Raw genomic sequence first — 18,190 nt, 5'->3', positions numbered from 1 at the left:
AGCCTACCCATGACAATAAGACGTAGAATTTCAGAGGAAACACTGGGCACCCTTTATATCATAAACAAAGGTCTGAAATGAGCAGCCAAAAGTAGTTGTTGCTCATGTTTATCTCAAGGCCTGATCTAAAATAATTAGTTGCATACGAAATGGATCAATTATATTTATAAATAATACATATTTAAACAGAAAATGAAGAACATATTCAGAGGTATTCTTCATCATTTAACTTAATGAATTTTTGCAAACATCCTTTTAATCTTAGGTATTACATGTTAAGCAAGTAGTGATACAGTTCATGTATCACTGTAACACAGCCTCTTTGCATTAGTCTTGGCATAGTTGAGACTAATTATGTAACCACCTTGCTGAGATGTGGCTAAACAGTCTTGCTTACATTGGTGGTAAACTCAGCTTGTGGTTTTCTTCTTTTCTGGCAAAGTGAAGTCACTTGTACAAGAAAGAGCCTTTGAATACTAAGTTACAAGGAAAGCTTTTTTTGGGTTGATGGTAGAAGGGGAATATTTAAGAATGAGCACACGTAGTCAAGAAAGGAAAGCAACGCTAGACTTCTGTATAATTTCTTGAATTTCTGTATATGAAAAAGTGCTGTCAGATGCAAGAGAAATATTGCATTAAAATTGAGATACAGCAAACCAGTGCTAAGATCGGTTTTCAAGCTCCTTACCATTATGGGAAGAAGTATTCAGGAAGATAGGAATGGTCCTAGAACAACTGTAAGGGCAGGAGCAGCATAATCTCGATCTTGTTCTCTTGAATGTGGAACCTGTCTCACCAAAGGGACATGTGAAATGGCCAGGGAGTGCAATCAGTGTTTCAGAACATGTTGCACAAATCGATTACGCTCAGGTTGTGTTCTGATGGATGGCAAAGGGAAGAACCTGAGACACGTTCTGTTTTTTTTCAGTGTTAGCAGATAAATGTATTTTATGTCGGATCCAATACAATCATTCTCCATGTCTCCTCACCCCAAATCCACTCATGAGAGAGAAGACCCATAGCAAGTACTTAGGGGAGGTATAAAGTGAATGCGATCTGCTATTTTTTTCCCAGTTCTGAACACTTTATTAGAGACTGTGTGAACTGGAAATTGTTCCTTGATCTTTGGTTCTTTTGGTTCTTGATGCAAGAGTGATCAGTTTAACCTTGTTTTTAAGCAGCTTTTACTTTCATCATGGCAGAAATGTCCTGCATCGGCGAGTTCCACAACTTCTTTTCAATGTTAGTTAACTTTTACAACACAGGGTGTCTTAAATCTCAGGCTGTAAGACTGTGATTATTCACCATCTGCATGAAATGACATGGTGATGTGTTTTAGTCCAAATAATCTTTTTAAGACTTTTTACAGGAACAAGTATTGCTTGTAAGAAGTCAAACTTCAAAAGGCTGTGCATGATGCTACACACCATTTGACCTTTGGGAAGTTTAACTAAAGACATCCTAAAATAAATCTCAATCTATAGCAGCATTTCAGATTAACTGTACTATCTATCTTTTGCTTTATTCAGGTTAATTCAATCTTTGGTTATTTAAATACACTCACCTTATTCCCGCTTTTGATAAGAAAAGTTGTACTTTATGGTGGGATTGTTTGTAATCAGTCCAGTCAAAAGGTATTTTTCTTTTAAGATCTTGAATAGTCATGAGAAATTTATTGCTCCAAAGTCCCTTCAGAAATTCCACCAACTGTTCAGAGTCTCTCTCCAACCCGCACCATTCATTCTGTAACTTTAAGTTTTTCCCCTATGCCCCCCCAAATGCAGAAGAACTTGTAATACCCCACTTCATGTTTGTAGAAGGAACGAGAGACTTTGTTAATGCCCTCTTATATCTAAGGAAACTTAGACTTTTTACTTCCATGGAAGTACACTGAATATTAGTATATAATAAAGAAAAAAATTAGCTCTGTGGTTCTGGTGAAGCTAAAGGCAACCCAAGACCTGGAGATGAGAAGACTCATTTAAGAGAGAGATGGCTTTTAGTTTCCAAGGATTGTTTTTCTTTTTATTGAAAGCAGCCTTTAGGGAAAAACTGCAGTAATCTTCAGCCCAGTTTTCCAGTTCCCCCTTCTTATTCTGAGTGTGGCCTACCATAATATTCATGGTGTGAGTTGGAAGTGATTACCCATAGAATCGTATATCCTGAGTTGGAAGGGACCCACAGGGATCACTGAGTCCCGCTTCTGGCCCTGCACAGGACCCATCCCAAGAATCACACCATGTGCCTGAGAGTATAATCCAAACACTTCTTGAACTCTGTCAGGCTTGGTGCTGTGACCACTTCCCTGGGCTGAAGCACTGTTCCAGTGCTCAACCAGCGTTTGGGTGAAGAACCTTTTCCTAATATCCAACCTAAACCTCCTGACACATGCTGTCACAGAGGTCATACAGCCATGAATACTACAACGCTGTATGCACTGCATGGGGCACAATCTAGCTCTTTGCCTACAAACCCAAAGTTGTCGATTTTCAAACTAAGCACTTTCAATAACCATATATGTAGAACAAGATGCAACAGGACCCAAATAAACTTCAGACACTGTTCAAAACTTTTTGATTGCAATCCAATCCAGTATCTCTTTCCTGTCTTCTTCTATGTATTTTACCTTTCTCTACCCCAAACAAATAAACTAAACAGGCCAATTTGAGCTGATCCCTTCTACTTCCATCAGTGGTGAAGCTGTGAACAGCAGTACACATTAACACCACAGCTGAACACCATCACTGGTATAAGTCCAACAGGTAGCACCTTGACACCTGAATAAAAGTCTGTGGAAGGACCCAACCCAGTGTGTGTGTCCGACATTCAGCAAGATGAAACTCTTCAGATGTCTCATCTGCACACACACTGTGCCACTTCAGGCATTAGCTTGAGGTGCCTGTGTTGCAAGCATAGCAGCCCTAGGTTTTCTCTGTAGTTAACAGAAGACAAGTTCCCGCAGAGGATTCTGACAACCAGAGACTTGGAAAGCTGGAATAACCATAGACCTAACTACAGCAGTGCAGACATTTGTATACAGCTGGACAGGATAAATTTTAGTTTAGGTTCTTGAGTTGTGTATTACAGTGTGGGGGAGTTACATAAAGTCAATGATTAGCGTTAACATAAAGGCCTACTTACATCCTTAGTCAAGAGTTTTCCTCTGTGTGGTTCTAAATTTCCAGCTATTTGCACATGTATTTCCATCTATCTCATGTGAATTGTTTGATGTTTAAACTGGTTCTGGAGGAAGCTGAGTTTTCTTTCAAAGACAAGTCAAATAGATAATACTTGAGTGATTTCAATTTCAGGAGCAGGGAGAGACTGGACTAACAAGTTCTGCAGGTTACCTTTGCCAGATCAGCTCAGGCTGAGGAAACCTGGGCAACAGCAATAGCCACCCACAGGGGAGCAGGCTCCACCCAGCCAGATCAGTTCCTCTGATACATAATCTAGAGAATAAAATGAAAGCATGGTCCCGAAAGCTGATATATACACATAGGTAAAGGTAGCTCTTGAATCAAGCACACTTTTAAGAGTAAAAAAAAAAAAAACCAAAACCAACCAACCAACCAACCAAGGAAACAAAAACCCACCAAAAACCCCACCAAACCACTTTATTCTGTAATTGTTTTTTACTCAAGTTTTCATTCAGCAAGGAACAGTTTTCTGCCCATGATAATTTCGGCAATTCTCTTATTTTACACTAATGGAGCTCTTGTCATATTACAGCTGGCATAACCAGAACTCTTTTTTCCCTTGTTCCATTTAGCAACCTAGGCAGACATCCTTAACAAAAACATCTAATAAAGAAGACACTACAGAGCATGCAATCTTATTCTAGTTTACAGAATGAAGCACATGGCACATTAGAGTACTCCTTTCCAAAGGGATTACTTAGTAAAAAAAGGAAAACAGCACCTATCTTAAAGTGTATTCAAGTGAATATTTTCAAAGGTAAATTATGGGACTGCAAATTAAGATAATATCATTACAGCAGAAGAGGGGAAACCTTATTTTAAAAATGCTTTTTCCTGTGAAATCAAAGTTGCTGCTTTTTCATGATCTGTTGGAAGATAATCATCCTTAATACTCAAATCTGTTATGAGACAGTGTTTGTCTAAAGGTCCAACTGCTTTTTAAGTGAATCTTTCACTTTAATTAGTTTGGTAGCCTACAGGGCATTATTAGGTATTATGATGAAGCTAACAATGAATATGGCTTTCGTACGTTGATAACATCATTAGGTTTCACACAGGCACTCTGACAGCTGAGGGAGTTACAATCCTGCAGATACATTAAGTAATACATCTTTGCACACACAGATCACAGATCAAATTATTGCCATAGCACGAACTTGTTCCATTATGTATTTTAAATAGGACAATTAGGACATACCTGTGCTGTGAAACAGACAGCTACCCAAACCAAGTAGACAGTTTTTACTTAATATCACTAAACTTGGAGGTAACTCTCTCAAACATATTTAACAATACAACTCAGTATACTGAGTATATACTGACTAAGAATGCACTGTAATATTTATGTAGGAAACAGACAGAGCTAAATACCAATTAGTACAAGGATTTTCTGTGCCGTTCCACAGAAGCTGAGCTGCAGTGCCGGAATGATGATTTGCTTCTGTCTTATACAGTTCAGTCATCAGCAAAATCACATCAAAAGACTTGAAATTCACAGTCAAGATGATAGAGGAAGTTTTTCCAACAGTACTAATTTTGGTTTCAAGTTTAAAGTAAAAGGAGGTAGTGCAGTAAGGTTCAACCCAATTTTACTGATGCCAGGTATATTTGCCAGTGGCCTGTGGGTTGTCTTGTAATGTGATATTTGAAGAGGGTTTGTTTCCATCAGTATATGCGTGTAAGAAAACATCAACTGGTCTCCTGGTTTAACATCTTCCCTTTTGTCATACCTGTGAAGAATAAAGAGGCTTTTATTTATATTTCTCACTTTACCTATTAAACAACCCTATTATTGCAGGGGCATGTAGCATTCAAAATGACACAAAAAAGGAACTGTAACATTCTTAGTTATATTTCTTGATTAAATAATTAGTACTAGAGGAGGAAATAGTATTTTTGAAGAGTTCAGGGACTCAGTCATTCCATGCAAATCTTTCTGCTGCTATTGTGATATAAATCAGGATTCCTAGAAAATTTTTTACTAGTCCCCTATTCAAGTTCTGTTGAGAAAGGACACCAAAGCCTAAGACTGTAGGAAACTGGACTAATTTTTAAGGTTTACTTTACCAGAATTGCAGTTTGGATAAGTGTGGATTTTTTTTTGTTTGTGGGATTTTTTAATAATTTTAAAAAAGTACATTATGAGGTACTTTAGCAGAACCGCTTTTCTTCTGGTAGTCATACATTAAAGTAGAAGCCTCAGAGAATAAGGGCGAGAAGACCTCCTTGAACTCTGTAGGAAAGAAAGAACAGTCTGACAATTAGAGTATTAACGTGGCCCTTGTTATTTCTGAGTTCAGCTCCCTGATCTACTACCTATTTGGGCAGGTCACTTTGGGTCAGCTTTTATAAACTTGTTAAAGTACCAAAATATATATAAATTATATATATAAAAGAAATATTTAAAAAGTAACTAGTGAGCTCTAAGACTATTTAGCAGGTACACTTACAGTTATTTCGTAAAAAGACTTATGTTCAACCTAGCTATTGAGGGAGTTTACAGGATGAGAAAAGTGACTTAGCCATTTGGCAGGGATGTGAAAGATCTAGCTTCAGTCACTCTCCATCTGATCTAAGCCCAAAACTGAAGATGATTATCTGTCAGAGCTGTATGAACCTCTCTAATCTTCTAGAAACTGAGATACATCTCCCTCACTGTCTCATGAGGACACTGATCAAATTCACAATAGTTATTTATTCATTCACTGAGGAGAGTTCAGGTGCAATTTACAGCCCAAGGGTCAGGATACTAATACTGGACATGGCAGCCTGATCAAGTCTTCACTCCAACAACTTCAAAGGAGAAAAATGAGAGGAGTCCACCCCAAAACACTCCACAGACCACTGTTAAGCTCTGTAACGCAAGTGAAGAGCAGTGCCCCATTCTTCAGCCTTTCTGTTGCCCTGTTCTATAAACTGTTTTCTATCAGCATTTGTCACTCCTCTTCTTAGGCACCTGACTCCTCCTACACGTTTCACAAGCATCTTACTCAAGGCTGTGGCTTTCCTTGCAGACATGGACACTGGGAAGCAGTGCGATCCCAACCCTACATACCCTTAAATGCACCTAGGATTAAATACAGCCTGCACCTTTGGCAACACATCTTTGCAGGTCTGGGGCTCTCATCTGTCTGAATTCTCTGAAAAAAAAAAATCTCAATTGATATTTTTACAATGCTCCCTGAGATAGCATTCACTAAGATTTAAGATATTTAAAGGAATAACTTCACAGCAAACTAGAGGTTTTGTGTGGATTGTTAACTAAAATTTTGGCAATTCAGAAAAGATCCCAGGCTGACAGAATCCAGGTGTCAATAAATACACCATGTAATGCAGAATTAGATTTTGCACCGGGAATAGGTGCTTTCTTCTTCTAAAACAACTGCATGCTGATCTCACCTGCTATTTCCAAAAATATCACAATATCCCTTTAGGTTGGTACACACATCCAAACGAGCAGAAGGAAAGGCATACTTTGTAACAACTTTACCACCTACTAATTTTGCATTTTCTTCATCAGCAAATAAGGGCCTTTCATCTGGCTGCAAGCATTTCTGAATTTTATTATTTTTAAATACTTTAAGCTTACACAGCGTATTTATTCCTGGTTCAAAGAGACTGCACTAATTGAAGGGAAGATTGTAACACCTGTCCTGTGTAAGAACCTGCATCAAGCTTCTCTCAATCAACCCTTGAAGAAAAATAATGGATCACTTGCATTTTTCTTGAGGCAAACAGATCTAATCTGAGCATGCCACTGAAAGCTGTTAACTTTAAGGCACTTTTATTTATGGATTGGAGTTATCCTGATGAATCATCAGCCTTCACAGCCACCCCATCCACAAATCTGTTTTTGCCTGACATACACTGTCTATGAAGATGGTAAATTAGTTTTCAACCATCTGAACGGCTGTCACTTCCTTGGATAAAGAGAAAATGGACAGTTGGTGCCACTAAACTTTGCAGTACTGTGCTGTTACACACTGTGATAGTCTTGTGTATGATGCTCAGTTGTGGATTGTGCCTAATTTTTTTGATGTGAAACTTCATGATGAATCAGCCCTTCCTTGAGGCTTTGTTTTGCTGAGTAGAGATAAAAGTGAGAGAGACAAACTGCTCTGGAGCTACAACACTATGAAACATCTATCAGTGACAGGGATATTATTCGTTCACCTTCCAATCTCACTACACTATGCCTTACAAGCCCAAAACAACCCAAAACTCACAACCTCAAAAAGCTCGTTGATATGAAGCACTATTTATAGACTAGTGTTGTATTCAGAGTAGTGTGTATATTTAAGTATAGTCAAAAAACCAAAGATTGGAACATTTTAGCTATCATGCATGTTCTACCCCTTGTACTCAGTTTAATGATTTGTGGCTTGAGACTTTCTCTGGATCGAACATACAAAAAACCAAGTTGAAATAAAAACTAGATGGGTAGCTGTGGAGGCTTTAAACTGTCTGTACCATCATGAGAGAGCTTGAAAATAAAATAAGGCACAGCAAGATTGATGATTTTTGTAATTCTTCCAGAAGCATACTTATCCCTTCTTCTGCATTATTTCCAAAGTACTTTTATCTCTAAACATACCAATAATTAAATTATGTTCATCTGATCCTGAATACTGTAACTGGGGAAAGAGAACTTGTTAAAATTTGCTTATATTGCTTTTGTTTTGTGCAGTATGAAGGGAGGCTTTGTATCACTTTCTAGTGAGGCATTTTCATTAAGACAACATTAAATTAGAAATCTACATTCCAGCAGAAGATGTAGGCCTAAGAATCAGAAAGGTGCCTATTTTTTTGGTTTGTATCCTGAAAAGCAAATGATGCCATCCCACAATGTCTCCTACTATCCATTCCAATATTCTGATTTTTAAAACTGTCTATCACTGCTGGTCATAGTAACAAAGCACTCAACAGCCTTCTCTCAGTTAGTGAATGCGTCCACAACAGCAGCTTCAATGTGAAGGATGTTCCACACAGACTTTCAACATTAATATGTACATGAGCCTCACATCACCACACATCATTCAAAGACAAACAAAATGAGAAGATACCCTCACAATTATATAAAATCATCAAGTTCAACCATCAACTTAGCACCACCACCACGTTCACCATTAAACCATGTCCCCAGGTGCCATATTCACTTCCAGAGATGGTGACTCCACCACTTTCCTGAACAGCCTGTTCCAATGCTTGATAACCCTTTCCATGAAGAAATTTTTCCTAGTATCTCATTTAAACCTCCCCTGGACAACTTGAGGCCATTTCTTCTTGCCCTTTGAAAGATTCTATGCTATTTAGGCAAATCAGAACCAATCAAAACAAAAAACAATACTGTTCTGTATTTCTGAAATGGTAGCACTGCAGACACCAAAATTCTCTGAAGATTCACATTGTTCTTGACCCGGCTTAATAAATATGCTGTACCAGAAACAGTGTTTGTAATGTTTGTCTCTGCACATACATAAAAAAGGAAAAAGCAGTCTCCTTTCTTCAGATCAAAATACTTCATAACATACCTCCAATCAGAATTGATTTCTAGAAACCGAGAAACTCCAGTTTGTGCTGCAGCCACATCAATATGAACAGAGACGTCTACATAAATAAAGAAAACAGAATACAGTTTCAACATTCTTCTAAGAGCACTCTTAATAATAAATTAAAAAAAGTAACAAGAAAGATGCACGTAACTAGTATGAAGAAGTAGTATCCAATACATGAAAAGATATACTAACAAAAAAACCCTAAAATTAAAATTAGGTGAACATACCTCAAGACAGCTTTACATACCTGCTGTTGAAGGTACCAACTCATGCAACTTCTGAATTGCCACTCCTCCAGGATAATTGAAATGTGAAACATATAAAGATGTTCCTGAATAAGCAGCATTAACTAGAAGATGCATGATAACAAAGAAAGATCCAAGTTTGTAGAGCCAGGATCTCCGGTAGTTATTCAGACTGTTGAGGAAGGAAAAAACAAAAATAAACTTATTTTCTTTCACAGTGATCATTGACTACCATGACAGAACTGTTATGGAAAATCCATTGCTAGATAATAAAGATTAATGCAAATTTTATTAATCGTGTATGGCATGCATTTATTATCAATTTCTGAAAGATTTAACTTCTAGTGACATTTAAATTAGAATATTCTCATTAATATAGCTAAAACAAGCTCATTAATAAAGCTAAGTATTTCTGTGTTTAAAACCATTAGCTATGATTGTATTGTCTGTCAAATTGTAACAACATAACAGTAAAATCAGGGCTCTATTCTCAACTCTGCTCCAGACTTGCCAAATGGTCCTGTCAAAGCATTTAACTTTTTTCTGTTTCCACTTCTCTCTATGGTTCAGTACATTGACATAGATCTGAACCTCCTTTCTACAGCATGTGAACATCTCAAGGTGATCCAAAGTACAAGATGGGAAAAAGTGCATAAAAACAGTAACGATAATTTGTCCTTTCTTTTGCATTTTCAGAGGAAAAAAACCCAAACCAAACAAACAGAATTTTGAACTTACATTCGTGAGCACATTTTAGCAGCCACTATGTTGAAGACGGGGAAAGTATATATGATAAAACGCAGCTCTTTGTGTGGGAGAAACGAATACAAGAAAATAAAGCCCAGTGCTGGCAAAAGTAAAATCCGAGTTCTCTTTTCTGTTACACCTAAAGGTACAAATACAATGCTGCATCCCAAAGCACGAGGCAGGGCTGAATAGAAATACCACAAGAAGGGAGAGGTCTTCAAGGTGAAAAGGAGAGTTAAGGATGTTTTCACTCTTAACAAGTGAAGTAACTATTCTTTACAGTAGTACATGCAAATTTTGCAAATAAGCAGTATACTTTTTGTACACGCATTTTTCCAGGCCTTTGGTTTCCTGCCTTATCTTTAGAGAACTAAAAGCAGTTGCTTAACATCATTCACATCACCCAACAGAGGCACATCAAATGGCACTAGTGATAGGCAACATGAAAACCCAGGGGGAAGAAACCTGGTTTTACATAGGGAGAACACAAAGAGGCAAGGAGGAACAGTCAGAAGAGTTACAATTTGCAGAAAGATCTAAGGGACAGACATTGTGTCATAAATTTCAAATAATGAAATGATCAGAAGTAGAATTTAGCACCCTCACTGAGTCTCAGGAATAAGTTACATCAAGTCTTTGCTTTGGCTGGTAGTATTATTTTTCCCCAAATGTTTCAAAGGATACTCCCCAGTTGGAACTTTTGTTTAAAACTGTGTTATACCAGAGCACTTTCCCCTCAGGCCACACAAGTTGCCTCCAAAATAGAGAATCCACAGCAACTGTTAGCCCTAAAAGAATTAAAGAAATACAAATGTGCATGAATTAAAAACTAGGAAAAAAGCAAACTAACATATCCAAATAGCACATTTACTGATCAGATCAATATAAACTGAAACATGGATTGTAAGCCTCACCCAAAACCACAGAGAAGGTTGAATATGTCTGTCTTGCAGAAGAAATGCACAGAAGGGAGGCATTTCTTAATAGAAGTCTTAAAAGAAACATGTTACATATTAATCTAATTGGGATTCACCCTACTCCAACCCCAACTGTGAAAAGCAGGGGTTTAGCTGAAGTTTGTTTTAAAACAAATGCTTAGAGTATTAAATGTCCTGAATGGTAAGAAGCCCAAGTTAACTTCAAATAGTACTAAACAATTTTTTATTGTAAAAATGTTAGGTTACAAAAAGCAATCTCTAGAAGTTTGCTACTATTTATTTGGTGGGAGGCAGGAGGAGGATAAGGGATGAAAGGCAAAAAGGGAGAGCAGCAAAACCATCAGCCCGATCTCTTCTACTCCACACCTCCACTGGTATTTAAAGATTCTGCTCAGATAGGAAATGGCAGTGTCAGTGACTAATTCCCATTGGACTTCCAAACTCTTACATCATGAGGTGCCTCCAAATCCACATGGCATGGTCATTTAGTGTTTGTATTGTCCACGCTGTGTAAAGGACAGCACACTGCCAGAGATCATCACATATCTGACAAAAGCACTTTTAATTAGATAGGCTGGCAGAGAAGCTCAGAGTATGTGCATATGCATGGCTCTTCCATGGATGGGGAGAGACAAGGGGATTTTTCAACCTCTCTAGCATGGAGATCACTTAAGCTGTTAAATTAATGTAATAAAGGAACAGAGTTGAACTGTAACTCTCCCCACAACCCTCTTGCTTGGTATCTCTGTCACACCGTTGCATTTTATCCTGGGATTTAGCTTATCACCGTGGCAATAGATACTACAACTGATAACATGCACAAGTAGCTACAGCCAGATACTACTTATACTGAAGTCAACTTGCACATCTAAGCCTCTTTAAGATCAGGACATTATACTGTAAGCATGTAAAGGCAGAGGTCACAGTATCTTTCTCTGCTTCTTGCACATCTATTTCCTCTCAGGGAAAATTTCAAGGAAATAAAAAGTCTTATCATATGACTAGCAAATGGAATCAAACTAAAAAAAATACAAACAATACCAAAACAAAAACAAAAACAAACAAACAAGCAAAAAAAAAAGCAATCAAAAAAAACCAACCAACCAAAACCTCCAAAGCAAACCACCAAACCAACTAAAAAACAACAAAAAGAACTAAAAAAAAAAAAGAAAAAAAAACCTTACAGGACATTTACCAGAGAAATCAGTCAAAACTCCAGACTTCTCTTAAATTTAATGTCATTTGCTTTTTTCCAAGCAAACACTTACCCAGCCAAAAAATTCCAGCAGGAACAGCATGGGAAAGGACCTTGAAAACAGAGATTCTTTTAGTTAATAAAGTCACCAGGAGCATGAGGCCTAAGAATATGCAGAGCTCTGATCTGAAGACTATAATCGCCAAAGCTGAGAACCAAATGAATGGCCTTTGCTTTTGCTGTATCCAAAATGTCAATGCCAGGAGCACTGCAAAAAAAAAAAAAAATAACACACATTGCCCAACATGCTGAATTATTCTTTTTCTAAAGGACAACACTATTCTCAATGCTATCTTCTTCCTCTAACTTCCCACCAATCCTCTCTTGGTCTTCATACCATTTCTAGTCCAGAAATTTTTCCTCTGCTAGAGAAAGGTAATTTGGAATAATGCACAGCTTTACACTTTTGGTGCTTAATTAGGAAAAGTATAACCACAGAAGGAACACATGGGAACTCTTTCTAGACAGTGTATTTAATAGCTTTTGAGGGGGGAAAAAGAAAAACAAACCTTAAGGGAGTACTAAAAGCCTTTCAAAGTATGATTCATAATTAGTATTGCTTGATATCAGCTGAGCAGTTCGTTTATTCTCTTGGCTAAGTATATTCTATTTTCATGATAACAGCAACAGATTTCAAATACGACTATGAGACTACAGACTATTGCTCAGGGAGAAAGAACCACAATTCATTTCAGTGATTAGCTGGAGACACACCATGTCTCTACACACTAAGTTCATAGGTTTTTTTGAACTGCAGGTGTACCTAGTCCCTTTTCAATAGCTCTATGCTTTATGCATTAGATATGTGTACTCAAACCTCTACCTAACCAAAGCCATCTGACAAAACCCACATACACTCAGATTCAATAAAACTCGATTCAACAGTCATTGTAAGCACATGATTAAAATAAAAAGGAAGAAACCTCAACTAAAGTTTTCTAGTCCTGCTATCACACAGTTTAATCAAGCACATGCATTATTTATTCTGACCGTACTTTTTCCATGCTTTAACTATGATGCATTTGAAATAAGTTTTATATTTTAAAATTATTCCCATGAAATACCTACCAAAAGGAAGTGCAAACACATTAGGGAGAGTTCGTGTACAGTAAAACATCAAATGAAACTGAGTGACAGTGATGAGACAGAAAATTGATGCTGTAGTTGCTCCAAACTGTTTTCTAACTTCTTTCTGCAGCTTCCATAACGTGTAAATCACACTGAGCCCCAAGCTTCCTCGGACTATTAGAAGAATAAAAATGGGAATTAAAGAGTAGTATCAGACAGACCAGTGATGAACAGCCATGTTATATAATGTAATGCAAAAAAGTTCTGAAGAATAATACTGAAGATATCACAATATAACCATCTTCAAAGAAACAAAAACCCAAACAAAACTTCATTAGTTTATCTATTCTAATCCACCTTTAACTGTTCTGGTCCTTCTGCACAAAGGTCAATGCTTCTATGACCAAGTTAAATGATATTTTCTGAAGCATACAAGAAACATGCTTCAGAACACACAGGAGTGTATTCTCTGAAGATAATTGAGGCACTTGCTTTTTCTACAGTATCTGACATCTTTTAGCACAGACTTTCCATGTGCTGTTAGTTATCCCCAAAGAGGAAGTGGAACGGCCATGCTGGCCCCAAGTACCTACAGTTTGCAAAATCCCTCAGTGAGGAAAAGAATGTCACATTTTAACAATTTATCCAAACATTGAATGTAACAACGATGCCACCCATTAGTGCGGGAGTAAAAACATCTCTGTTCTGAGGATCTGAAGTTCTCATACCTATCAGCTGGGAGTAAAACTTGGACATTTTTAGCACAGAAAGTACATATATAGCTGGGCTGGAAAGGGCAGCAATAAAAATTGGTCCAAGGAACGTTCTTGGGACAACTCCAGGAAATTCATGATGGTCATACTGCAAAAAGGAAAATTGATGTAAGATAAGCAAATCAGAAACAAAGGAAAATAAATCATATTCACACTGCATTTATCCTACTCATAGTGCAGAGAATTGCCATCTTTAACAGTGTCCAGAAATGAAGACATACTTTTCAATTTACCTTATCCAAGTCCAGTTGGTGGTATACCACATCATGGATAGCTTGTAGGTTAAAGCTTTCCTCCACTTTTGTGAAAGGACACACAGTCAAATGAACAAAAGCCACAACAATAAGCAGCAGCAGCAATGGGAATGCCTGCCCACTTGAGTTCCTCTTCTGAGCCATCTTGGGCTTGAAATTCACAAATATTCTATAATTGAAAAGAAAATAAAAAGAAAACACATTAATAACATTGCAGGAAGTGTAGAACCAAAGAAAGAGATTGATAATGCAAGGACAATGTACTAAAGTAGTGGAAAAGTTTAAACAAAGTGTCACTTCAATTATGTCTGCACTTTGTGGGAGAGACAACTTTGTTATTTATTCTCATTTTAATCACACACTGGATTTACACATAATCTTAAGAACGTGCTCTCTTGTTTGTCCAGGACTACAAAATCAGTGGGAGAGGAACCACGAGGATGAGGAATTTCTCAGAACAGAGTACTTTGATCTTCCGAGTTTGCCGGCAGCAAGGTCTGGACTCAGCAAGCGAAGGACGAATCCCCTCTGGCACTTACACCCTGTGTCACTACGGCATCAGACAGTCTGAACCCCATCCTTCACACTTCTACCCAGAAATGAAGGCCACCTCTCCCTGGTGCTTTATTTCACAACACTGCTGAGCCATTCTTCTGGTAGTATTTACATTGTATTTTATCATTATGATAAAATCATGTGTCCAGGTGATACCAGAGCAGATCTATTTCATGTTCTTTTAATTTAAGCTTCCCACTTAAAGTTTATAATTTAATAAAAGACAAGAGATTTTGGTTATTGTTACTCTTGCTCTGTTCTCACAGAAACAAAACTACAAAAATAGCACTTTTAAGGTACAATTGGAGTTTTGGTTAGAGATGTTTTCTCCTGTGTTTTGGTCTAAATATGTCCATCAAACAGATGTAAGATAGCTGGCAGATTTCCTAGGATCACTTAGCAACTGCTTCCTAGAGTTACCTTTTTTCTGAACTGATGTTTGTGCTGCTCATTAGTAAAAATAAATACAAGTATGTTCATGTTCCTTATATTTACAATTAACACCAATAATGCCTAAAATTTGCATTCTTCCTGCATGTATCTGCATATTATTTTACATATCTCACTGACTGCATCTCTTTTTCTTTGATAGCCTCTGCTACAGACTGTTATTGAAGCTCTAAGCCTAGGCTTAAAGACAGGGAGCTCTGTATTACATCCTTACGATTTTTGCTTTGTTCTGCATTTTTAAAAGCCTACACAACATAACATCCCAGAAAGTGGTAATAAGTCTTTTTAACCTGTGCATAATATTACTTCCTTAAAAAAATGGCTAAATATGGGTTACACAACAACAGAATCCTTTTTCCACAGCAGTAGTAAAGAAGGTACAGGACTGACATGAGGAGCACCTCCAGAAGTCTCTGGCAGGAATTAAGCCTCTGCACAGTGCCATTAATCTTGCACAGACTCTAGAAGGCAATCTTGGTCAATTCTTCCAATAAATGCAGAGGCATCTAATGTTTCTGGCCAAACTTACCAAGGACAAAAATGGACACTGCAGGGTCAATCCACCACTGCACAAAGCAACGTGGGCATTTGAGTAGCTTATGTGTCAGGCAGAGCAGCACATAGACATTCACCAGCAAGGCAGGTATTCCTCACTCCCAATTCACAGCTTCTTAATATTTCAGATATTTTAGGACCCAAAAAAATCTTTGTAAAATGACGCATGTGCCAAAAAGCTGTATTTTTTCCTTCTTAACTACCTAAGTTTCATAAGAGCTTTTACCTTCCCCTATAAATACTACATTCATTATCCTCTGACTACTCTACAATATAGCCTGTTCCTGGTATCTTTAGCTGATAACCACCTGAATAATCAGTCCTCAACTTCCTAAATCAAAATGAAAGTGAAGCTATATATCCCACAACGCAGTTTATCACAAAGCTTTTTTTATCTTGTTGACTCCAATCCTTTTGTATGCTTGAAGAAAGTAAGCATGCCAGCACACTCGTACATCTTGAAGATAATTACATGCATTATAAATACTGAGATTCCCTGAAGGAAAACATGCTTGATGATAGAAAAACCAAAGCACAAAGACAACAGCCAAGTTTCTAAGATAAAGCCTAATAAATTCAGTTGTCTTGTCAAGACTCAAGATAACTTGCTCTGCTGAAAATTGATGCTGACAAGCCTCAAAATTCAAGTGGAATTTATCTAGACAGGTAGATACTGAATTTGATGATCAAAATAAATTTTTGATATAAAGGCAAAATACTTGCAATTATTTTTATTTTTTTAAATGCCAAACCCACAGAAATAGATTTCACTTACTTAAAGTATTTTAATAATGAACTTTAGAGGAATAATTGTAAGCAAATACATATAGTTTTCTCCACTGTTAACATTCTGACAACTTCAGAAGAATCCTCCTCAGGTCTCTAAAATGTACCCACACTGACTTCCCCCAGATGCCTACATCATGACCAAATCACAGAAGAGCAGCAATTCTTCAACACAAAGAATTCATCTCTTCATGGGATTAAACCGGGTGAAAAAAAATGTTTTTTTACTTAAAAAAAAAAAGGCTCGTTAAAAAAAAAAATGGTTCGTTGTTGTTCTATACTTTTTCAGCGGAAGTGCCATTAGTTCAAATGGACTTTTTACTCTTCCCATGAAAAATCTACCATATTTAGCTCATTTATGTTTTTCAAACATTCTTCGCTATAAATATGATAGTATGGTAGCCAAACTGCATGTTAAATCTGTCTACAGAGACTCATTTCACTCCCTCACACAGAGGCATCTAAGCAGAACCACAAAGCGCATCCCACCATAAGGTCCTCCCTCTTTGGCTTGATCTTGCTTTGGCAAAGCCTATGTTGTATCATCTTAAATTTTCATGTTTTTCTTTCCTGTGCTTTAATAACTCTTAGTTTGCTCTGAAGCTAACTTCTCAATGAGGTCAGATTTAAACTTTGTAGTTGCTGGGATTGCTTTTTCATCTTTTCTTAGAAAAAACTGAAGTTACTATTCTTTTATATACTTACTCATAAGTTTGGGGATTGGCTAAAAAAAAAATAAAAGAATTAAGACAAAAAGAGAAGAGAAAGTTGAGGCAAGAAACGAAGTGTGGGACGGCGCCAGACACGAAGCTGCGATGAAGCTGTGGAGCAAATGTCACTCACTGTTCGGACCGGGAAGAAACACACAGAACGGGACTGAAAAATATGCAAACCCAACCCAAGGACCCTCCCCGCGCCCCCACCGCCATCGGGGCGCCCCGGGCTCCTCAGGGGACATCCCCCACACCGCCCGCTCAGGCCGGGGTGCGAGGGGCTTCCGGGGGAGTCCCGGACGACACCAAACACCACCCGCTACTCCTGCAGCACCGGCGCCGCCCCCCAGGCCGCCCCGGCTCTCCGCGGCAGGGGCAGGGACAGGCACCGCGCACACCCCTCAGGAGGCGGTTGCCCCGCGCTGCCCGGCCCCTCTCCCTCCCTCCTGCCACAGCTCCCGCGCCCGGGAGGCGGAGAGCTGGGGCGGCCGCCTGGCAGCGCCCGGCGGGGCTCCCGGGAACGCCCTGTGTGCCGGCTGCAGCCGGGCTGTGGCAATGGCAGCCCCGCTCCCGTTTGGTCGGTCGGTCGTTCCCTCCCTCCTTTCCGCCTTCCCTTCCTCTTTCCCTCCCGCAGCCCCGGGCAGTGCCCGCAGCCCGGCCCAGCCCGGCCCAGCCCGCACTCACCGCGCGCGCGCCCGCGTGGCCGCCCCGCGCAGGGCGCCGGCAGCGCGCGAACAGCCGGGCCCGCCCCGCGAGCACGTGACCCGCTCCCCGGCCGGCCATGTTAGGTGAGGGCAGGGCACGCCCCGGCAGCGAAAGATCTCCGAGGCGGCGGCTGCCGAATACAAATGGCGGGCGGGTTCGAAGCCCCTGAGGATTCCGCGCCTGCCCGTTCTCACGATGGCGGCAGCGGCGCCCGAGGCCCAGTGCCCACCGCTCCCTCAGACGGCTCGGCCGCGCCCCCCGCTCGGCTCGCCTGGCACGCGGGGCGCTCCCATTGGCCCGGAGCGTGGCGGGCGCTGATTGGGCCACGTTCATCTGCTCCCGCCAGCTCCACCAACGAGCGCACGCGGCCGGGGGGCGCGTGCGGCTGACG

General features: G+C 39.3%; 1 protein-coding gene across 3 annotated transcripts; it reads right to left on the bottom strand.

Annotated features, from left to right (window-relative positions):
• Positions 1-2,800: 2,800 nt before the first annotated feature.
• Positions 2,801-18,054, bottom strand: ALG12 (ALG12, alpha-1,6-mannosyltransferase). 3 transcript variants are annotated; one of them, XM_017811425.1, is made up of 10 exons: positions 17,980-18,054; positions 14,015-14,204; positions 13,737-13,869; positions 13,009-13,182; positions 11,954-12,148; positions 10,432-10,535; positions 9,739-9,962; positions 9,003-9,172; positions 8,732-8,807; positions 2,801-4,930 (listed from the first exon to the last, which is right to left on the bottom strand). In XM_017811425.1, the coding sequence occupies exons 2-10, from the start codon at positions 14,177-14,179 to the stop codon at positions 4,699-4,701; spliced, it is 1,473 nt and encodes a 490-aa protein (XP_017666914.1). In that variant the 5' UTR covers positions 14,180-14,204; positions 17,980-18,054; the 3' UTR covers positions 2,801-4,698. The 3 variants fall into 3 exon arrangements, with proteins under 3 accessions (XP_017666914.1, XP_017666913.1, XP_017666915.1); XM_017811424.1 differs by lacking the exon at positions 17,980-18,054 and adding an exon at positions 17,779-17,818; XM_017811426.1 differs by lacking the exon at positions 17,980-18,054 and adding an exon at positions 17,087-17,103.
• Between the last annotated feature and the right edge of the window lie 136 nt (positions 18,055-18,190).

This window comes from Lepidothrix coronata, unplaced genomic scaffold (genome assembly GCF_001604755.1).
Source record: "Lepidothrix coronata isolate B3197 unplaced genomic scaffold, Lepidothrix_coronata-1.0 Scaffold32, whole genome shotgun sequence".
NCBI classification, from domain to species: Eukaryota; Metazoa; Chordata; class Aves; order Passeriformes; family Pipridae; genus Lepidothrix; species Lepidothrix coronata.
The sequence above is the reverse complement of the archived record's forward strand: the minus strand, read 5'-3'. Positions and strand labels throughout refer to the sequence as shown.